The sequence below is a fragment of the Barbus barbus genome, assembly GCF_936440315.1.
Source record: "Barbus barbus genome assembly, chromosome: 12".
Taxonomy (NCBI): domain Eukaryota; kingdom Metazoa; phylum Chordata; class Actinopteri; order Cypriniformes; family Cyprinidae; genus Barbus; species Barbus barbus.
The window spans coordinates 26224573-26245985 of record NC_136740.1 but is presented as its reverse complement, the minus strand read 5'-3'; the positions used below and the strand labels follow the sequence as shown (position 1 = coordinate 26245985).

At 35.6% G+C, this 21413-nt stretch overlaps 1 protein-coding gene across 3 annotated transcripts in view; it reads left to right on the top strand.

Moving 5' to 3' along the window:
* The window catches only part of LOC306878223 (chondroitin sulfate proteoglycan 5-like), a 31714-nt gene extending 13734 nt beyond the window's left edge, over positions 1 to 17980 (top strand). The window contains exons 3-6 of one of the 3 annotated variants that reach the window (XM_079430428.1): positions 6204 to 6392; positions 10297 to 10375; positions 13631 to 13687; positions 17250 to 17979. In XM_079430428.1, the coding sequence (XP_079286554.1) occupies positions 6204 to 6392; positions 10297 to 10375; positions 13631 to 13687; positions 17250 to 17420 (496 nt within the window). In that variant the 3' untranslated portion in view covers positions 17421 to 17979. Of the gene's footprint in view, positions 1 to 6203; positions 6393 to 10296; positions 10454 to 13630; positions 13688 to 17249 lie in introns of all 3 variants that reach the window. The other 2 variants (XM_079430429.1, XM_079430427.1) reach the window with 2 other exon arrangements.
* The last annotated feature ends 3433 nt before the right edge of the window (positions 17981 to 21413 follow it).

The window sequence follows — 21413 nt, the reverse complement described above, 5'->3', positions numbered from 1 at the left end:
TTTTTATTAGATTTTTTTTCATGTCCACTATAATGGACATCAGGACTGAATAAAAATAAAAATCTTTCTTCATGCCTTATAGTCGCATTTAGCAGATTAGAGATGGGCAACAATATAGTTTACATTTTGTGACACATCAAGCAGTTGAGAGATGCTGTATAGTATAAAGTATATCACCCTACGTGAATATACAGTGTGCAGATAAAGTACATCCAGTATGTATCCAACTAATGATAATAGTTACATTTTGCAACAAAATAAAAAATCAGGCAGTTGAGTTTATATCTAACTTTTAATATATGCTGAGCGATTTAATATAGTTTACATTTTTTGATCATATAACAGAGATTTGCTATATAGTATATACAGGTAATGAATCAAGAGTTAATTGGATTTTCCTGCTCAATGTCACAGAAGTGATTTTGTATGGTTATTTACGATGCGAATAGCATGAAAACATTTTTTTTTTTTTTAAGTAAGCATGAAGCACACACCTAAACATTAATGTCTCTCAGGCACAATCAGACTGCCTGAAACATACAAATGAGATTTTACAAATTCATATGAATTAGCCACCAATTCAACAAAATAGTAAAAGTAAAATAGGGTAACACTTTAGAAAAGGGAATACTTATTCACTATTAACTACGACTTTTCCCTCAATGAATTTCTCATTTGCTGCTTATTAATAGTTAGTAATGCAGTTGTTAAGTTTGGGTATTGGTAGGATTAGGGATGTAGAATAAGGCATTAATATGTGTTTAATTAGTACTAATAAATGGTTAATATTCTAGTAATATGCATGCTAATAAGCAACTAGTTAAGAGACCCTAAAATAAAGTGTTACCTAAAATAGTTAAGAATGGTCATGATATTGTTGTATCTTCAAAAGTACAAATAGATCTCTCTGTTTTATATTGTCATTCGTCATAAGATTTTTGCATCACATTGGTTTTGCAGCATTTTATAATGCAGCAATGCCCTTATGCATACAATATTTTTGCCAACAGATAAGGTGTCCTGACATTTTTATTGCAACATACAGGCAAAAGTAAAACTATCTGTATTTATGTTGTTCTTGAAAGAGGAAGAGATGGCAGAGTGGAGAAAGAGAGAGAGGTGGTGAAATGAAGGGGAACAGAGGGGAGGTTTGGTTTTAAGAGAGATATTAGTGATGGAATGACATGTCATCACTACATCTGTTTCGACTACTGCTAGCTACTGCTCAGCTGGGGCTGTTTGGCATCCGTCCATCTTAGCACTGCATGCAACACACACACATGTACACACACACACGGTCTTAGCCTGACCATCTGTCCACACAGCGGCTTCATAAAATGCCCATATTTATACACCGACATTAACGGCACAAATTCAACCCTCATCTAGCTTAGACCAATATTTCCAGGTTCCAGATAGTCATGCTGCTAAACAATGCTCTTTCAGAGTGAAACTAAATTTTTTCACTTAAATATAACAATTTTTCATCCTTTACCTTGTAAAAAATTTTGTTTTCGAATTTGTACCTTAAGATAAAGCGCTGACAGATAATATAGTTCCTTTTCATACAACATTTAAGCATAATTGAGTGTGTTCCACTTTACATTAGTGTACTATGAATACAGGTAAATAGGATGTCTTATATCCAGCTTTTAATATCCCTGAGCAATAATGTTTTTTTTTTTTGATCGTACAATGATAGTACAACAATTTGCTATATAATAAATTCTGCTTAACGGTAATGCACTGTATGCAATTTGTTATTAATAGTTACAAATTTGCTATATATAGAAGCCCATTTCCACCACAGAATAAAAATTAAAAGATGGCAACTGCGACTTTTTGTCTCACACTTCTTTTTTCCTCGCAATTGCAAGTTTACATCTTGCAATTCTGACTTTTTTTCTCAGAATTGTGAGATATAAACATGCAATTGTGAGAAATAAAGACTTCTTTCTTGCAATTTCCAGTTTATATCTCGCAATTCTGACTTTATTCTCTCGCAATTCTTTTTTAGAACTGAGATACAAACTCACAGTTGTGAGTTATAAAGTCTAATTCTGAGGGGAAAAAGAGTGACTTTCTTACAATTGCGAGTTTATATCTCACAATTCTGACTTTACAACACGCAATTGTGACTTTATATCATGCAATTTCAAGTTTATATCTCACAATTCTGACAAAGAAAGTCAGAATTGCTAAATGTAAACTCGCAATTGCGAGAAAACAAAGTCAGAATGGTGAGATAAAAAGTCGCAATTACCTATTTTTTAAATATTTTATTCAGTGGCAGAAATGGCTTTCCATATTATCTGGTGTTATCTCTGTAAAATTTGAAATCAAGAGTGAATTTCCTAACCTAAAATGGCGATTTCATATGAATTCAAAATATAAATCAAGATTCAATTCACAAATAAAACAGATTATTGCAGTTTTTTTTACAAGAAAATACTATTTAAGTATTTCTACTTTCTACTCAATTTCTGTTCTGTTTCTACTCAAAATTTCATGTTTAATTTGATGTGTTACTTGCTGTTTCTTTGTCATTATTTGTAAAAAAGTTCAGAGTGAGTCATTTTTGAGTGAAAATCGTTTCTCCCCTCATTGTACTCTCTCTCTCTCATTTTATTCCAAACCTGTAAGACTTTCTTTCTTCTGTCCAAACAACATTAGAGCCTCTTGACTTTCAATGTATGGATGAAAAGGAAGAGATGTTTTTCAAAACATCATCATTTGTGCTCCACAGAAGAAAGAAAGTCACAATATTAGAGTGAGTAAATGACGACAGAATTTTCATTTTTGGGTGAACTATTCCTTTAAGTAGCCTGGTGGCTTGTGTTTTGAAATCTGATCTGTGTTTCTGAAATCAAACTCACAGACTTAGCCTGTCAGTTGCAGTTATATCAGATGTTCTTTATATTTTATAGAGTTTAGCTTTTATTTTGCTTTATTTCACATAATAATATTAATTTTGGGTAAACGGGTTCATTGCTGTAGGCTGTGTTTGAGACGACAGCTTACATGGGATGAATATGACTGATTGCATTACATTTTTGTCTACTGAGAAGGTTTTGCAGCTATAAACATGAGAAATAGGAACAAAAGAATGCAAGAAATAAAGAAAGATTTTGACTAAATGCCCTGAAAAGTGGGTTGGGTTGGAAACCGGCAAGAGAATGGGAGTAGAATGTAATGTAGATAGCATGCAAATGTTTGCTGAAGAAACAAACACGATTAAGAGAGTGTTGAGATCTGGGAGGGTGGATGAGAAACAGCTGAGGGGCTGAATAGACAGGCTGCTTTATACAGCCCACTGTAAGGTTGCATTTAAATGCACGCTCACATCAACACGCCCGTCACCTCTCTCTCCCTCCTGGGATTGAATGCCCTCGGTGGCACCGCGCCAACCCTGTTCTCCTTCGTCTTGCTTGGGGTTGGCGCTGGCATAAAGGGGCCTACAGGATGCTGTAGTGAAAAGAAGTGAAACCTCAGACCCCCCTCCCATGACCACCAAGACTGTGAATGAAGATGACTGACTTCCTTTCATTATAGACATTTACATTTGAGTGTGTGCATATGTGGATGTGGTTCAGGGAGAGAGAAGAGTCCAGGGTTGCAGTCTTTGCAGATCATTTGTTTGATTGCTTATTGCAAATGTTTCAGTTATCATCAGATTTGTGGTTTATTGTACATCTGTTTTTCTTCAATAGGGTTCTTGCCTTCTCCAGCTATTTGTAGCTGTCTTTCCCATGATTATCTGCATGATGACCTTGCATTGAAGCGCTTTACTACTTGCACAAGGTGCATTTCACGCTTAACGTGATTTGCCCAAGCAGGACATGTTCTTGGAGCAGCATCAAAAATGGCATGAACCAATCAGATTTTTTTATATATAAATTATTGTATTTTAAATTATAATGTAATTCAAATATTGTATAATTTCGAATAGAAAATAATTTAGTATAATATTCTAAATGTTATATATTATCAATATAAATTATTTATATTATTTATGTTTTATAAAATGCAAATATATAATATTATTTTAAATTATTATAAATAAAAACTTATATCTATTATATATATATATATATTTGCGCATGTTTCAATATTCTAAGTTACATGATAAAAATAAATATTTTATATACATATATAGTAATATTAGAAAATATGTAATTTTTACTCTAATATAATTTAGAAAATATTATATTTATTAATATATCAATTTCATCCTTCAGTCTGCACCTTTGATGTTGTTTGTTGGTCTGACCTCAAACCTACTGTTATGTGCACAAAATGGAGGAGGAATAGTCAAGTCAAGTCACTATTATTTGTATAGCACTTTTAACAATGCAAATTGTGTCAAAGCAGCTTTACATCGGCTTGATATAAAGCTGGGTGGCTTTATATCAGCTTTACAGTATTTAGACGGGGAAATAGTTTGTTGAAATAGTGTCATTCTCCTCTGGCCAGACAAAATCAGCAGTTTAAATCTAGGCTAAATCAGAGTCAGATTGAGCAAAGGACTCATCTGGTTCCTGTGGTCTTGTCTCGATGGCCGTCTTGGAGACAGGGTCTTCACTGGGGATCAGTCTCTGGGGCTCATCTAGGTGTCCTGGCTGTAGAGGTCATCTCTATAGGCGCTGATCCACCATCTGATCTGGATACAGTCTGGATCTGGGTGGCTACACTGACCTCGGAATAAGAAAGAAATAGAGTAATATTAGTGTAGATGCCATTTTTCTAACAATGTAACAAGTACATCAGGTGTTTTGGGAAGTGTTCCGGTTGACCTAACTAATGCAGCCTAAAAATACTTTAACGGATTTGAATTATAGAAATGCGATAGTGTATTATGTGTAAGCCAGGTTAAAGAGATGGGTGTTTAATCTAGATTTAAACTGACAGAGTGTGTCTGCTTCCCGAACAGTGTTAGGTAGATTATTCCAGGGTTTGGGCGCTAAATAGGAAAATGATCTCCCACCTGCAGTTGATTTTGATATTGTAGGTATTATCAAATGACCAGAGTTTTGAGATCACAGCAGACGTGAAAGAATATAATATGATAAGAGCTCACTCTAATACTGAGGTGCCAAAACATTCAGGGCCTTATAGGTAATTAGCAAGATCTTAAAATGTATACAGTGTTTAATAGGGAGCCAGTGCAGTGTTGACAGAACCGGGCTAATGTGGTCATACTTCCTGGTTCTAGTAAGAACTCTAGCTGCTGCATTTTGAACCAGCTGGAGTTTGTTTAATAAACGTGCAGAGCAACCACCCAATAAAGCATTACAATAATCTAGCCTCGAGGTCATGAACGCATGAATTAACATTTCTGCATTTGACATTGAGATCATATGTCGTAATTTAGATATAGTTTTTAAGATGGAAAAATGCTTAGGAAGCTGACGGAGAGGATGCAGATTCCTGACAAAACTCAGATGCAAACCCCTGTGTTCTGCAAATCCCTGCGTTTTTGGTAGCAGCATTTTCATACACACTTAAACATAATATTGTGACACTGGATTGCCTTATTGGATTTTCAAGGCAAATGCCACTGAGTTTTAATATGGCAAATCATGACAGTCTTTGAAGTTAGTTCACTGACTTTACTTCTGGGACAAGTTCAGAACTGCTGTTAAATCTAGTCTAATGCAGTGTAGAAGAAACTTAAGGTGAGATAAAGGCAGTGAACTTGTCGTCCACCCAGGTATCTGCAAAAATGAATGGTAAAAATGCTGAAGGCGGTGAATTTTAACTTGCCCTTGGTTAGAAGATGCACTGAGCCCCCATGAATATTCATATGGAACCAGAGACTACATGGGGAATCAAAGCACATTTTTAGGAAGCCAATAAGGATTAAAATAATGTGTCTCCTGGGTGTTATAATATGGTATGCTTTAAAAATGAGTGTGTGTTGGCATGACATTGTCTGCTAAACGAATCAAGAGCCATGTTGCTCTAGGTTGTTTTCATTGGAGAAGAGGTGGAAAAATTGGCTCTGCTCTTGCCCCTAAAACCTGCTGGTCTTAAACCAGGAACTGCTAACATCAAAAGCCAATGGCTGGGATAATGTCAGCATTCATTCATTGTATACTAAATTAACTTCTGACCATTGCATTAAAATCTGTTTCTGGAAATGCAAGCGAATTATCAATTTGGTTGAAAAGGCTTCCATATATTTCCCTTTCTCTGTCTTGCAGGTGCAACATCCAGGACTACATGTGGCACAAGGGTGCCCGCTGCGAATCGGTCATCACGGAGTTCCAGGTAATGTGCATCGCCATCGGGGCCTCCGCTTTCATGGTGATCCTGCTCTTCATGATCGTCGTTTGCTTTGCCAAGAAGCTGCACGTGCTCAAGACTGAGAATAACAAGTTGCGCAAGCGCAGGTGAGACTCTGGCCTGTGTGGTACTGATTTTTAGAGAAAGTAAGACAAAGTGGAAGGATTTATGGATTAAACGCTTGAAAAGCTCATGTTGTGTGGTGGAATTAGGGACAAATAAATCGCACACAGTGGAGCTTGCCAAATATTTGTGTAGTTATTTAAATAGCAACAATTCAATCTCATGACCTTCCTCAGGCATATACCTGTATATCGTCAAAAGTTTGGAATAATTATTTTTTTTCATGCTTTTGAAAGTATTTTATGCATACCAAGTTTGAAAACATTAATATTTTGAAATATTATTATAATTTAAAATAAGTGTTTTGTATATTACTATATTGTAAAATGTAATTTATTCTTGTGATGACAAAGTGAATTTTCAGCATCATTACTCTCCAGTCTTCAGTGTCACATGATCCTTCAGAAATCATTCTAATATGCTGATTTGGTGCTTAATTATTCAATTATTATGCTCAGTTATTATTAGATATAAATTAATTAATTACTAATGTAAAAACAGTTAGGCTGCTTGATTTTTTATGGAGATTGCGCTGATTTAATATTTTTTTCAGGATTCTTTGATGAATAGCAATTCAACGAACAGCATTTTTATGAAACAGAAATCTTTTTCTGTCTTTGAAAATGTGTTTATTGTTACTTTCAATCAATTTAATGCATCCTTGCTGTATAAAAGTATTATTATTATAATTTTTTTTGGAAAGAAATCTTTCAGTTCTTTAAATTGTAATTATCTTTCACAATATTACTATTTTTATTGTATTTTTTGATCAAATAAATGCAGCCTTGGAGTGCATAAGAGACTTATTTTAAAATCTTAATTATTCCACACTTTTGACCTGTTGTGTAGGATTGCAATATGAAATGGACATTTCTTTAATATGTTTTTTTTTTAAATGCTTGTTTAATATTTAAATGTTTGTTTGTGGTGTGAATCTGCTTGCCTAGTCAAACCTGTTTAGTTTGTTGGTTTCAGATGGATTTTAGTGACTTGTCAGCAAGTTAAACAGTTAAACCAGCTTGACCAAGCAGGACAACTAGCTTAAAAAGACCCCAAAAATGACATTTCTCTCTTCAATTACTCATCCTCAAGTTGTTCCAACATTCTTCAAAATATCTTCTTTTGAAGAAAGAAATTCATACAGGTTTGGAACAACTTGAAGGTGAGTAAATGATGAGACCAGCAACCCAACTTTAGGCTGTATTTTACAGCAGGGTAAAACAATAACAAATCAAAGTTTAGTTAAGAGAAACAAATCAGTGCAGAAAATGTGTTACGATAATCAGATGCTGCGGATACCAAATAATGCAGTGAGTGGATGGCGTACTAATGCTTAGCGTACTGCGCTAGCAGTGGGCAGACTGCATGATGTCACGGAAGCTACAGCTGAAAGTAGGGCAGTGCGATGGGGGAGGAGGGGCCGGCTGACCTACATACAGCTGTGAGACCCAGGGGGGTGTGGGGGTGGAAGCTACGGCCAGGAATTAAACCGCGCACACCCTCCTCAAAGAACAGAAGGAAAATGATGAGGGAAAAGAGGCGAGCAAGTGCCAGAGGAATATATAACTCTGCAGAAGAGGGTGGCCATGTTTGGAGGTGAGAGTGATGGAGGGGAGACGAGAGGAGGCTACAGATGAGACTAGTCATGAATACATCAGATGCCCACCCCTCCATCTGCTACGAGTAAATGTGCTCGAATTCACTCAGCGTTAAACAAGATCAAATCTTCACATCTTATAGAAAGGAATGGGATTTATTAAAGCAAAAAAAGAGAAGGGAGAGGATGTTGATCCTATAAATTCTCAGTTGGTTTCAGTTTAGGACTCAAATTTACATCATGTGGCGACTCGACACTAAAACACCAAAACCATCCAGAGACCTACACTATACCATTTAAAGTTTGTGGTCTGAAAGATTATTTTAATGTTTTAATGTCTCTAATTCTCTCCAAGGGTACAGTCACTTGATCAAAATAATAATAATTTGATTGTGAAAGATTATTACAATTTAAAATAGCTGTTTACTATTTTAATAAATTGTAAAATGTAATTTATTCCTGTGATGTCAAAGCTCATGATCCTTCAGAAATCATTCCAATACGCTGATTTGAAACAATGTAAAAGTATTTATTCTTGATCAATTTAATTTGTCCTGGCTAAATAAAAATTTTAAATAATACTTTCGTTCAAAAGAAAAGAGAAAAAAAAAAAGTTACTGACCTCAAACTTTTGAACATTATAAGTCCTTAACAGAGCCCTGCAACAGAATTTTTAATTTTTCTTTAATCATAATTTTTTTTATTGCTTCTGTTGTTGTCATTTGTAAGTCGCTTTGGATAAAAGCATCTGCTAAATGACTAAATGTTAATTTGCTAATATTGGATGTAAATCATATCAGGTCTTATTTTAAACTTTTTTTTTTTTTTCAATTGTAAGCACTCAGGTCACAGCAATACTAAATACTAATATCTTTTATTTGATTCTATTTATTTTTTTAATTTGATTATTATTTATTTATTTACATTATTTTAAAACAACAAATGAAATAGTTTAACTTGATAATATTAGCCATCAAATTAATTAGCAGCCTTTAAAATTGAAGTTTCCTATACATCTATATCCCCCTGCCAGCCAATGATGCAGATGATTAAATATATGTATAATTATTAAATATATATATATATATATATATATATATATATATATATATATATATATATATATATATATATATATATATATATATATATATATATATATAATATAATTTAATTTTATTATTATATGTACATTTAATATAGGAGCTTTCACACCTGATGAACCTTTTTGTAGTTCCTATAGAACTATTGGCGGGAAGTACCTGCTTTTTGGTGTGTTCGCACCACAGGAACTAGGAACGGTTTTAGTTCTAGGAAATCTTTTTTTTTTTTTTTGGAGGAACCAAATTACTCCTACTTCAGAGTAGGGTTTAAAACAGTTTTGTAGGAACTACCAGTGATGTAAGTGTACACTGATTGGCCAAACGCATACGAAACACTGGCTACCCAGCATTTTTAAAAAGCCATGTAAAAAATATTTACTCCACAAACATGGAAAACTGCGATAACGGCATTTGGCTACCTGTTGTCTGCAGCATTGCGTTCTTTTTGTATAGCCTCGATGATAAGACTACAAGTTTTCATAGGAGATTTAGTCTGATTTTCATGCTCTTTCAGTTGTGTAAATTGTGCGTTTACATTCTATCTCCATTATCACGAAACCCACAACACAACAAAAACAGCTCCGATCATGGCGTCCTCCATTCGGCGGTTGTCGACGTTTGTAAATGCCACAAATAAAGACACCGCTGTCAACCGCTTCTGAGTTCCTGCTGCTGGTGCGAATGCAACCAGGAAAACGGCTCGAGGGGGAAATGGTTCTCTAGGAACGAGTCTGCTGGCTAGTTCCTAGTACTACGCAGTGCGAAAGCCCCTTATTTGAGAACAAGAGTAGTCGAGAAAGAAATGGGAAGAAACTGCGGTCTGCACATAAGCCCATGCAGGAAGCTTAATTTATTAATTAATTTGAGGTCATTTATTGGTGATGAAATGTCTAGAACTTCTAATATTTTGAAAGGCGTGATTTGTCATGTGGCATGTTGCATCACAGGTTGTGTACTGAATGTATGTCTAAACTTCTGCCTCCAAAGCAGTCCTATAGAATTGCACTAATGTTCTCTTCTCTTATTCTCTCTCTCTGTCCTTCATAACCTCTGTATTCATAATCCCCTGTATTTTCCATTGTGTCCTTGTCTCTCTATACCTCTCATTTCCCCACAATGATTCCTCCATTCCATCGCTCATCTTCTTTTTCCCATTTTTTCTGCCTCCCCCTCTCCCCGACCTCGCAGCAGTAAGTACCGTCCTTCCTCGGAGCACCACAATGATAATTTCTCGTTGTCCACCATCGCTGAGGGCTCCCATCCAAATGTAAGGAAACTTTGCGACACCCCTCCTAACCTCCCTCATGCCCGTGCTTTGGCTTACTATGATAACATTATCTGTCAGGTAACGTGTTTCTCGTCTTTCTCTTTCCTCTCCCCCTCCGTCCCCTCTCTGCATGGACCCCGAGCGTAACCTTTGGTAAGGGAGGGGGTGCACAGCGCACAGAGAGATGGGAGCGTTTTCTCTGCTGAAAAGGTCTGCTCTCAGATAGGAGTGTGGTTACTTAGGCAACAGTTGTTCCCATAGCAACAGGGTAACCAGGAAACGGTGAAAAAAAGCTGGTGCTTTCGATGCTCGGCGATGTGGCTGACCCGAGTCTGTCAGCCTCTCTCCGACAGGCCATCCATCTGCCCCACCGTGTCTCTAGATGAGCGGATAGTCTAGCCTGTAGACGTGCTCTTTAACAGCGGTTTGAGAGACTTGTGGGAAAGTGGCCCTATTGATCCCACGAAAGAATCAATACAGAGGCAGACCTGGAAGACACACTCTCCCCCGACACATACATATACATACACACGCAGACCATTTATTTTAAATGTAAACGCAAGCGACAGGGTTGAGTAATTTCATTTGCACCTTTTGGAATTTGGCTAGGGGTGATTCTAGGTTTCTAGGTCCTATCCGTGATGTTACAGTTCAGAGGAATATTTCCCGATTTATGTGTGAGAGGTTGCGAGTTTGAGTCTATAAATGATTTTATAAATTTTTTATAAAATGATTATGTAATTATGTAATTTTATTTTTTTTATTTATTTTTTTTAAATCAGACTTGGAATTGTCAGTAAATCTATAATGATTGTGTATGTGGATGATTTTTTAAAGCGATATGTTATTATTATAATGTTAATTTAATATTTATTATTTTACGTGTGAATAATTACAGGTGTTTTAAAAATTATTGAAAAATTTGCATTTATTTTATTTTATGAAATATAGTCATTAAGCTTTTTACTCATTTTAATTTATTATTTTATGTCTTCATTTAATTTTTTAAATATAATATGATAGCAAAAATGTAATTTATTCATTTTTATTATTATTTATTAATTTGCAATAGGTTGGTTTTTAAGAAATAAATTAGAATTTAAGTAAAGATATTTTAAATAATATTAATCAATAATAATTTATTATTATTATTAATTACAATTAATACATAATTTATGATTAAAACTATTTTAACTCTTAGTATTTGTTTTATTGATTGATTTTGAAAAAAGAACTACAGACAAATTAAGGATAGAAGGCAATTTAATTACTATTTTACTCTTATTGTTATAATAAAATGTTATTTATCATTCAATTTTATTTTATTTCATACAATTTTAAATGTATTAATTTAATATTAATTAATATTAAATTTTAAATAATTAATTACAGTGATTAATATATATAATTTTATTTTAATTTATAATTTTTTTGTTAAATGATTTTGAAAAAAAAGGACTACATTATTTTTATCCATTTTTAATAGATCAGATTTTTAAAAAGTAAATTCTAATTTAATTTTTTAGGTTTCTCAGTAGGTGTATGAATAATAGTGGTGTATGTGGTCACATTGTATTTTGTGATTTTGCTTAACTGGAATAGAGAGAGTTAAGATTAGAGGTTTTCTGACTTGAAGGAAAGATGATGCATAATGTAACTTTAAGGTCTAGAAAGGGAAGGAAATCCACTCAGATATCTTAGTCACTGTTTACAGCAAACATGATGAGCGATCACATAATGACAGATTTTTAAGGGTGAGTTAATGGCAGCATCTCTAGCTCCAACATTGTGCCCTGATTGCAGACCTTGGACTCCGCTGAGAGAGCCCACCCACGCCACCCTCCTCCCCCCTCCTCACCCCGCTCCCCTTCTCTCTTCCTCTGCACCGCTGCATGTCTGACTCTTCACACGGGCCTCCTAGTGGTCCTGTGATCTGCTGCTGCTTGTCCACTGCATCGCATTAATATACCTGTCTGTCGTTTCACTCGTTTATCCTGGTTCAGAAAGATGAGAGGGGGAGTGGGCTCTCTCTGTGCCAGATCTCACCAACCAATGAAGTGTTGAGCGAAAAATGCAGGATAAACATCTGAGATGCAACGTCTCACTGCTGCCCATAGGTGGCGTAACACTTGGCTAACATGTCTGCCGCATGGGTAGATGTAGATCTAACACGGGCGTCGTTCTCTTCTGTGGGATAACCATAACACAGCTTTCTTCTCTTTTCAAACCTGATGTGTCTTGAAAAATACATTATTGCAATGGAAAGCAATGGACAATACAGTATTTTTTGCATTAGAAAAAATATTTGCATTTTTGAGCCCCTCGGCCATATTATGTTTACTACAGCCAACCGTGGATTGTTTAATAAAAACAAGTCTCAAAAACTCTCAATAAGTATAACATCTATATTACATTTACCCATCCATGCAGTTGCTATCAATTCCAGCCTGAATGCATCAGTCAAATCAAAGTAAAACCATATCGAATCTCTACTTTTTAGTACTTTTTTTTGGTAAACCTTTGGGCAAAAGGTTTTTTAGGACCTGACCTCAGGATTTTTTTTTTTAAAGAGAATTTTGATTAAATTATTTATATATTGCATATAAGTCAAGGTCATATTTTTATAGGGATAGTGCACCCCAAAAATTAAATTCTGTCATTATTTACTCACCATGATGTTTTTTCCAAACCCATGTTATTTTATTCCATGGAGTACAAAAGGAGATTTTTTTTTTATCTCTCTCTCTCTCTCTATATGTGTATATTTTTGTCTCAAAAATAGTCTGTCTTGCGTACTTTCAGATTTCAGATCTTTTTAAACCATATGATTGATATCTTTGTGATGAACAGACCAATTTAAATTTAAAATGATAAAATGGTATATTTGAAACAACATTAGGGCGAGTAAATAGTGACAGAATTTTCATTTTTGTGTTATCTGTCGCTTTACACAGTAAATGTATATTTTTGGCCTCAGAGCTGAAAACCTAAAGACCTTAAAGGACCATAGACACAATCCCACAATATTGATGCTTGAGTAAAGCACAAAAAAAAAAAAACTCTAGATAAGTGGCTGTAGGGTGGGAACACTTGTCCGTTCAGTGTCTCCTGTCTCACCACTGAAGGATCTTTCCCTGTCCTTCTGTCTGTCTTTCCCTGTCTCTTTCTTTCTCTCTTAGTTTTTATCTCTGTCTCGTTCTGAATGAAAATGATATTTATGAGGTAGATAATCCTCTCAATGCCCCCACCCCTCAGAAAACCATGAGCAGATACACCTGGGAGTGTAAGACCAAAGAGGAGCCCGACTGTGAGGTAAGACTTACAACCCCACAGCTCCGCCCGAAGGACAGCAGCTGTCCTTTCATTGTGCTGTTCTCCTGTTAATCAAACTGTACTGACCAATCCTGGCCCTTCTTATCATCATCATCATCATAGTGAAACCAAACTTATAGTATGTCCATTTAAAGTCTTAAAAGAATAGTTCACCCAAAAATATAAGTTCTGTCATCATTTACTCACCATTGTCATTCCAAACCTGTATAACTTTTTCTTCTTTTAAACTTTAAATATGAAAAAAGCACCATAAAAGTGGTCCATATTTGAATTAGTTTTGACAAAAGTTATGAAGAAAAGGGTTTTTAGAGAACAGCTACAGAAGAAAGTTATACAGGTTTGGAACAACATGAAGGTGAGAAAATGATTTTTAGGCGAACGTCCCTCTAAAGAATACAATAATTCTCCATTAGTGGAATTCTCATCTGTGGGTGTATATTGTTACAACTAGAGTCTTCTGCAGAAATATAATATGCCAGTATGAGATCAAGAATGAGATCAATTCTCCAAATCCTTTCAAACACTCCATGACCTTCAGACAATATAGGACACCATAATTGATTGTCTCTTCCGGCCGCGTGGAGGCTTGGAGCTCATCATCGCAGAGGAAACACTCCTGAAAATGAAATGCATGTCATGAAACCAGGAATCTCTCAAGACAAGAAGGGGAGGGAGGACAAAATGTGGACAGTCAGGCCTCTTTATTACCATCAGAGCTGCTGCTCCACGGATCGATATCCGCTTGAGTAAAAGAGCCCGGCTCTGGCTAGCAGCCAAACATCCTCTATCTCTCTCTCTCTCCGTGTCGCTCCACACACACAGATCTAAACCCTCAGGGAGGGTTTGTGACTTGACAGATGTTTTGGAATGAAATAGACCATATATAAACTAGAGCGGAAAGGTCAGATATGTGAAGTGGTAGCTGAATATTCTTCAGTCAGTGATTTTGATGACTTAAAGGAAGAGGTCAGTTCAAAAATGTCATTTATTCACCCTCATGTGTTGTTCCAAACCTGACTGTCTTTCATCTGTGGAGCACAAAATAAGATATTTTGAAGAATGTTGGTGACTAAATAGTTAGAGTTTCCATTGACTTCCATTGACCATCAATGGGAGCCAGGTTGCCAGCATTCTTCAAAATATCTTATTTTGCATTCCACAGAAGAAAGTAAGTCTGAATGTGTATTTTTGGGTGAACTTCTAAATCTGTTTAAGACAACACATGGACCATGCTAGTACACTAAAAAAGCTGGATCCGTCCAACTTATCACTGCAGTTTTGACCCCTCTCCTCAACACTTTCCAGATTTAAAATGTATACAATGAAATATTTTACTTTATTCACAGAATATGAGTGTTGACCCACTGCTTTATTCCCATGTGCCCTTGTCCCTCTGTCCACTCCAGTTTTGTGCAATAGACCAGTGAAGCCTCTGATTCGAATGTAGTCCTTCCTTGTTCCTGTCTCGTCGTCTCAGTGTCCTTCCTCAAAGCTTTGCAGTTTACTGCAACTGACACTTACTTAGGTTCAATTTCTAAAGCTCAGTTTTAAAACAGAGCAATGATGCTAAGTATATTAATTTCAATGCCTGATAAAATACATATACTTATATACTCTAAATACTACTGTTAAACAGTTTGGAGTCAGAAAAACATTTATTTTTTTAAAAAAAGAAGCCTTTGTGCTCAGCAAGGCTGTACTTATTTGATCAAAAATACAGTAAAAACTGTAATATTGCAAAATATTACTACAACTCAAATAAACAGTGTTGTAGTTCAATGTGTTTAAAATGGTATTTATTCTTGTGATGCAAAGCTGAATTTTAAAAATATTTAAACGGTAGTGTATGATTTATAGACATGGTTATTCAAGAGTTACAGGGAAAACAATTTGAGTTTTAAAAGTAACTATAGGGATGATTCATATTATAGCTTGTCTTGATTGGCTGATACCTGTCAGCAATCTCTCCATTGTTTAACTGTCTAATTAAACTTAATATGAAACCGTATTAAAGAGTAACACATTTACATGATAAGGACAACACAATAGCCGCTAATAGCTAATGTTGACAGGAAGGATGCAAAGAAATAATTGTCAGTCATCTCCATCATGACTCTCTTCATAGCAAAAGAAAATCCCTCAAAAGTCTCAAGAGAAGTGTAATCCACCTCCCCATCCAACCACAAATAAAAAGCACATTTTCTAGTTTCATGCCGACGGAAGAAAGGACGCCCCCTATCCGGTAACCATGGAGGTGGCGTATCCCCACGTCCTGCCCGAAGTTACAATCTAAGTCATCGCTCAATGGGTATCGCTCAATGGGTAAATCATTTTTAGTTGTATCTATCGAGTTAAAAATGTGACACACTCGTGCCTTAACCCAACTACACCAAGGGACCAGAACGCTTCGTTCGCTTCAATCAAAACTAGTTAAGCTCAACCAGCTTTCCCTGAAAAAACATGCTACCATCACTGGATTGAAGTTGTCAGTTATCCCTAAAACAAATCGATTTTGTATTTAAGATGATGTAAATCAGTTTTTATCAACTTTAGATGATCAAAGGATGTGCAAGTCTTGTCTCATTCATTTGTTTCAATTACTGCACTAATTAAAGGCCACTGAATGGTTATTCCACAGAGAGAGAGAGTGCTAGGCTTTATTGCTATGGCAGGTGAGCTCCTCTTGCCAGAGCTCGTTTCAGTCCATGGCTTTTCCTGTTCCGGTGCGGGACAGGAGTGTGGGATGGGGCTGTATGTATGGGTTTGCATGTATGCATGTGTGTCAGGAGGGACGGGTGGATCATACAGCCTCCGCTCTGTCCAGAGGAGGAAACAGCCTCAGCCATTGATCAACTGCAATCAATCGATTTATTTGATGCAAGATCTGTTCCTGCAGTGCCGTCACACTCCAACTATTTGGATGTGATGCCAGTGTTTTGGAAATAGTATCTACTAATTTATTATTATTAGTTCAATTTATGTTTATGTAAACAACTACATTTATTTACTAAATATTGAATTTTTTTTTTGGTTTGGTGGAAATAATTTTTGAACATTACACTAAACAAAAATTTATTTATTTATTTATTTATATACCTTTACAATTGCACATTATGTAATTAAACTTTTTTTTTATTAAAGTAGTAGGAGATGTAATCAGCAATATGATTTATTTATTTACTTTACAATTGCACATTATCAAATTAAAAATATATATTATAGTGAGACATAATGAGCGATATGATTTTTTAATTTTAACTAAATTTATTGGATCATTTGAAAATTAAAGAATAAATAAATAACGCTCATAACATCTCCTATACTACTTTAATTGAATTTTATTTATTTTATTTTTTTATAAAGTAGTACATTGACCATGATTTATTTATTTTTATTTATTTGTTTAATTTTTAAAATTTTATAATTTAACAAATTTACAATTTCACATGATCTAATTTAAAAAAATAATTATTAAAGTGGGTGACGTAATAAACAATATGAGGTTGTTGGAGAGGTCTAACATGGGACTGTCATTTCCCAGGATGATCCTAATACCCAGAACAAGTTGGAGGACCCCGTGAAGGCACCCCCACCCAAAGAAGACGAGTCGCTGAACATCCAGAACTCGCTCACCCCTAAGCACGAGAACCATAAGGTGCTGGGCGAGGAGAACTCTTCGGAGGTAAACTCGCTGCAGAACAACATGATGTAGAGCAGAAACAAAAGCACCCCACGCCACCACGTCCACGATCACTTAAAGCATCGAGCAGCAGACGCTACGAGCAGCCACACCCACCACACCATCACCACATGACAGAAAACTTTAAAAACCCCGCCCCTCGTACTCACTCAGACTCCGCCTCCTGCCCCACCCCTTGTTGCAGTCTTTTTGCCCTGTAGTCGACCCGCCCCTGACCCAGCCCTTATATATACACACCTATCCCTGCCTAACTGAATTACGGCATGCGTTGGTGTATATTGTAAAAAAAGAAGAAAAAAGTAAAACATATTCGGGGTTTAAAATATAAAACGTTGTCATAAAAGAAAAAGCTACTGAGAGGTTTTGATGTTTGTCTGACTAATTCAGTGAGTATGTATAAATATATGGAAAAAAAATGCTTGGATTGATATAAAGAAAAAACACAATGTGTCTTTGTTTTGATGTGATTTCTAATCCTTTGATGTACTTGTTTTATTTTGTACTTTTTTGGGAATATAAACTGCTAAGAGAAAAAAATCTGACAGTTGTTGAAATAAACCTTTTTAACACTAAAGTCCTTGTCCCTGTGTGGTCCTAGCCTGCGTTGTTTTCCCTGGCCAGATGCTGTCTTGCGCTTACTATCGCTTGCTTTGCTTGGTATAGCGCATGGCTTTTTGATACCTGCCCCAAGGTCTGCATCACTTTAGATCTGCACACTGACAACGTTTTGCAGAAACTGGCAAGCCTGTCATAAGGTGGGTGAACCAAAATAATACACATCTTTCTGTTATTTCCTTGAAAAATACGAATTTCTGAGGTGTTGGGGATCAACTAAGACCCATAGACAGTTTGCATTAGATGTGTCTCTCACTCTCTCCTAACCTATATTGCATTGTAAGCCTGGCTCATAATAACCTATGCATATTTCTTTAGTTGTTTTTGCTACACTCAAGACTTGAAATAGATAACCCTGAGTCAACCCCGGGTAGAAGTCCTGGGTGATCCTGCTTCATGTTTCACACTGCTCATAATTTACACGGGGTTAATAATTAATCCTAGGTGTTCATACAGTAAGCTGATGTTTCATACTGTTCACTCCTAAACCCTGGGTTAACGTTCTTATTTGCATATTTGCGGTGTCCGTGTCATTGATTGGACGAGCGCAGCACGTGACCTGTTTTATATAATATTGTGTATCCGTATATTTTATGGCCACTGCTGATTCGAGTTGTCGGTTGACTATAAAAGTAAGAATGCAGTTTTTCAGTGACTGTCAAAAGCATGTCAATATGAGCCACACGATTAGTTGTGTGTCGCCAAAAATAGTAACTTCACTGCTTCATTTCACACTATACAAGTTTGACACTGTTATGTGTGGTTTCCACCTTCAAAAGCAGTGCTAAGCCCGCTTCTAAATTACAAGGGTGAAACGAAAATTGACCATGGTTTTATTATAGTAAAAGTGTTGTAACCATGTTTTTTTGGCGCATTTATTACCATTTGTATTACCACAGTTTTACTACAAATTGTTAAACTATGGTTAGTGTAGCAAGACCATAGTTAATTTGTAGTTACCATGGTTATAGTAACCATGGTTTTATTTGTAGTGAAAACCGGGGTCCATTTTCGGAAGGGGTACCTTTACCCAGGGTTAAATGCGGAGCTTAGAATGACGATAACCCAGGTTTAAGCACGGTGTGAAAAGTTATAGCATTTCAATTTATATAAAGTGCGCAACACAATTTTTAAAATCTGAATGTCAATTTCTCAAGAAGGTAAATCGGTGGAAAATTGGGGCAAAAATGTGTGTGGTGTATTCCAGCCTTAATATAAAGTTCCCACAAGAATTTGTTCTAAAATTAAATATCGGTCCAGCCCTGTTTCCTAATTTAAAAAGCCAAAATCTGAGGTTTGAAAAAAATTGGCTATTTTGATGAATGGGCTATGGGCCTGTTCACATACTGAACGATATCCCTCATAAGAGTCTGCTCTGCAGTCAGTGTAGCTGTCAAACTGACACTCCAAGATTCCTTTCTCTTAGAAATGAATCACAGGTTCTTTATTGTGGTTTCCTTTTATGAGTTTTTGACTATGAGGTTTGTTTCAGCCCCAGAGCAAAGACTCCTTCCCCCAACCGCACTAATAGAGAACAAGTTCACTTGAGACTGCCAGCAAATAAGGAGCAGACACACCGCTGAGACAATTTTGTCATTTAGCAGTGCAAGTCAGCCATTCTTTTTATTTATTTTGAATGCAATATTAAAGTATTTTATTTAATTTTCCTCTTTTCCAATCCCGTGTTTTCAGTACATCAAGGGCCTCTGGTTGGTCTCTTTGTGTGAATCTGTATTATAATGAATAATAGGGAGCACTTCATCTTCTCATATACACAGAGCGACATAAGTGCCTTTTCAGTGCACCACAGATGCCTATGAAATCAGATCCGGGAACATATAGACCTTCATAATCACGTGAATCTGAAGCTCAGTATGTGAAACTTGTTTCTACTTCAGTTCTCAAGAGCACTTTGCTTAGTTTTGGCCAAATCTGAGTAGCTCGGCTTATTACAGCCTTTTTCCTAATCTAATTCCCACCCGCTGCCATGACAACAGAACATACACAAGTATCAAAAACAAGGGAGAGTTCACAACATGTGCTACACATACTATAAATAAAAATCCCAGTGCCCTGAGGTGGCTCTCAGTCTCTGAAACTGTCCAGAAGGACACCGTAATGTCCCCAGGCACTGCTGTCTCAAGTTTTTGTTTCGATCTCACCAGCTCTCTCTCTAGCATTCTTTTTCTTCTCTCTCATTTTTCACTGCTTTCTCTCCCTCCCTTTCCTTTTTCTGCTGTGTTGATCCTCATGCAAATGCAATTCTGGGGGTGTAATCGTCATAGAAACACATTCTGATAGTATGGGCCATTGCTAGATTGAGGAGAGGCTGGTCTTTCTCTGCTTTCATTTTCTGTCACTCAAGCGGAAGACTGCATTTACACGAAAAAATGCTCTTTTGCAGACAAAACTCTCGTTTACATAAAAGCAGCCTCAAAAGTATTTGGACACTTAAGCCAAACCATAATATATACTATCAAATTGTAATTATTCAAAATAAATCACCTTGACTTACTATTCAAATAAAAAAAAATTGTGTATTATAATTTTTTTTCTATTACATAAACATATATATATATATATATGTAATATTTAGAGATTTGTAATAAAACAGTTGCCTTACACATACAGTTATACATATTTTTTAATATTGTATATTGTTGATATAATATTGTATTTTAATGAATTTTGAGTGATTAGTCAACTCTTTTATTTAATGTAATTTACATTGTGTGTGTGTGTGTGTGCCTGCGTGTGAACTTCAAAAGAATATTATATATTATTACATTTTATATTATTTATATTTAATTAAATATAAACGCACATTAAATTATATTACATTACATTATATTATTTATTTGTATATTTATAATTTTATATAATATTTTTTTTCTTATTTTGGGTTGTCATACATTAGTTTTATCATGCACATTATTCATGCAATGAATTACACCTGTGTGAACCTGAGGGTAACTGACTTCATACCTCTAATAAAAATTACCTTTGGACCAACTGTTTAAGAAAACTGTACAAATAGTTAAGTTAGATCTGACAAAAGGTCAGATATCATTTGTTTTCACGTGACATTTGATTTGTTATATCTAATGCAATGGCATTTATACATTAAAATAAGGCTTCAGTGTCCAAATGCTTTTGGGGCCACTAAACAAGACTGTATTGTAGAATCAGAAGTGCACAACATATGCTGTTGTTCCAAAATTTCCTTTCAATTCTCTTTGCTACTTTACACCCAGAACGCTTGACCTAAATGTGGCAGAAAGCAGTTTTCCAGCCAGCACATATTTAACTCAGTATGTATATTATAAATGAGTCAGTTTTATCCTCTGCGTCAAGTGCTGTATGAGAGAGAACATTTCATACTGAGGTGTG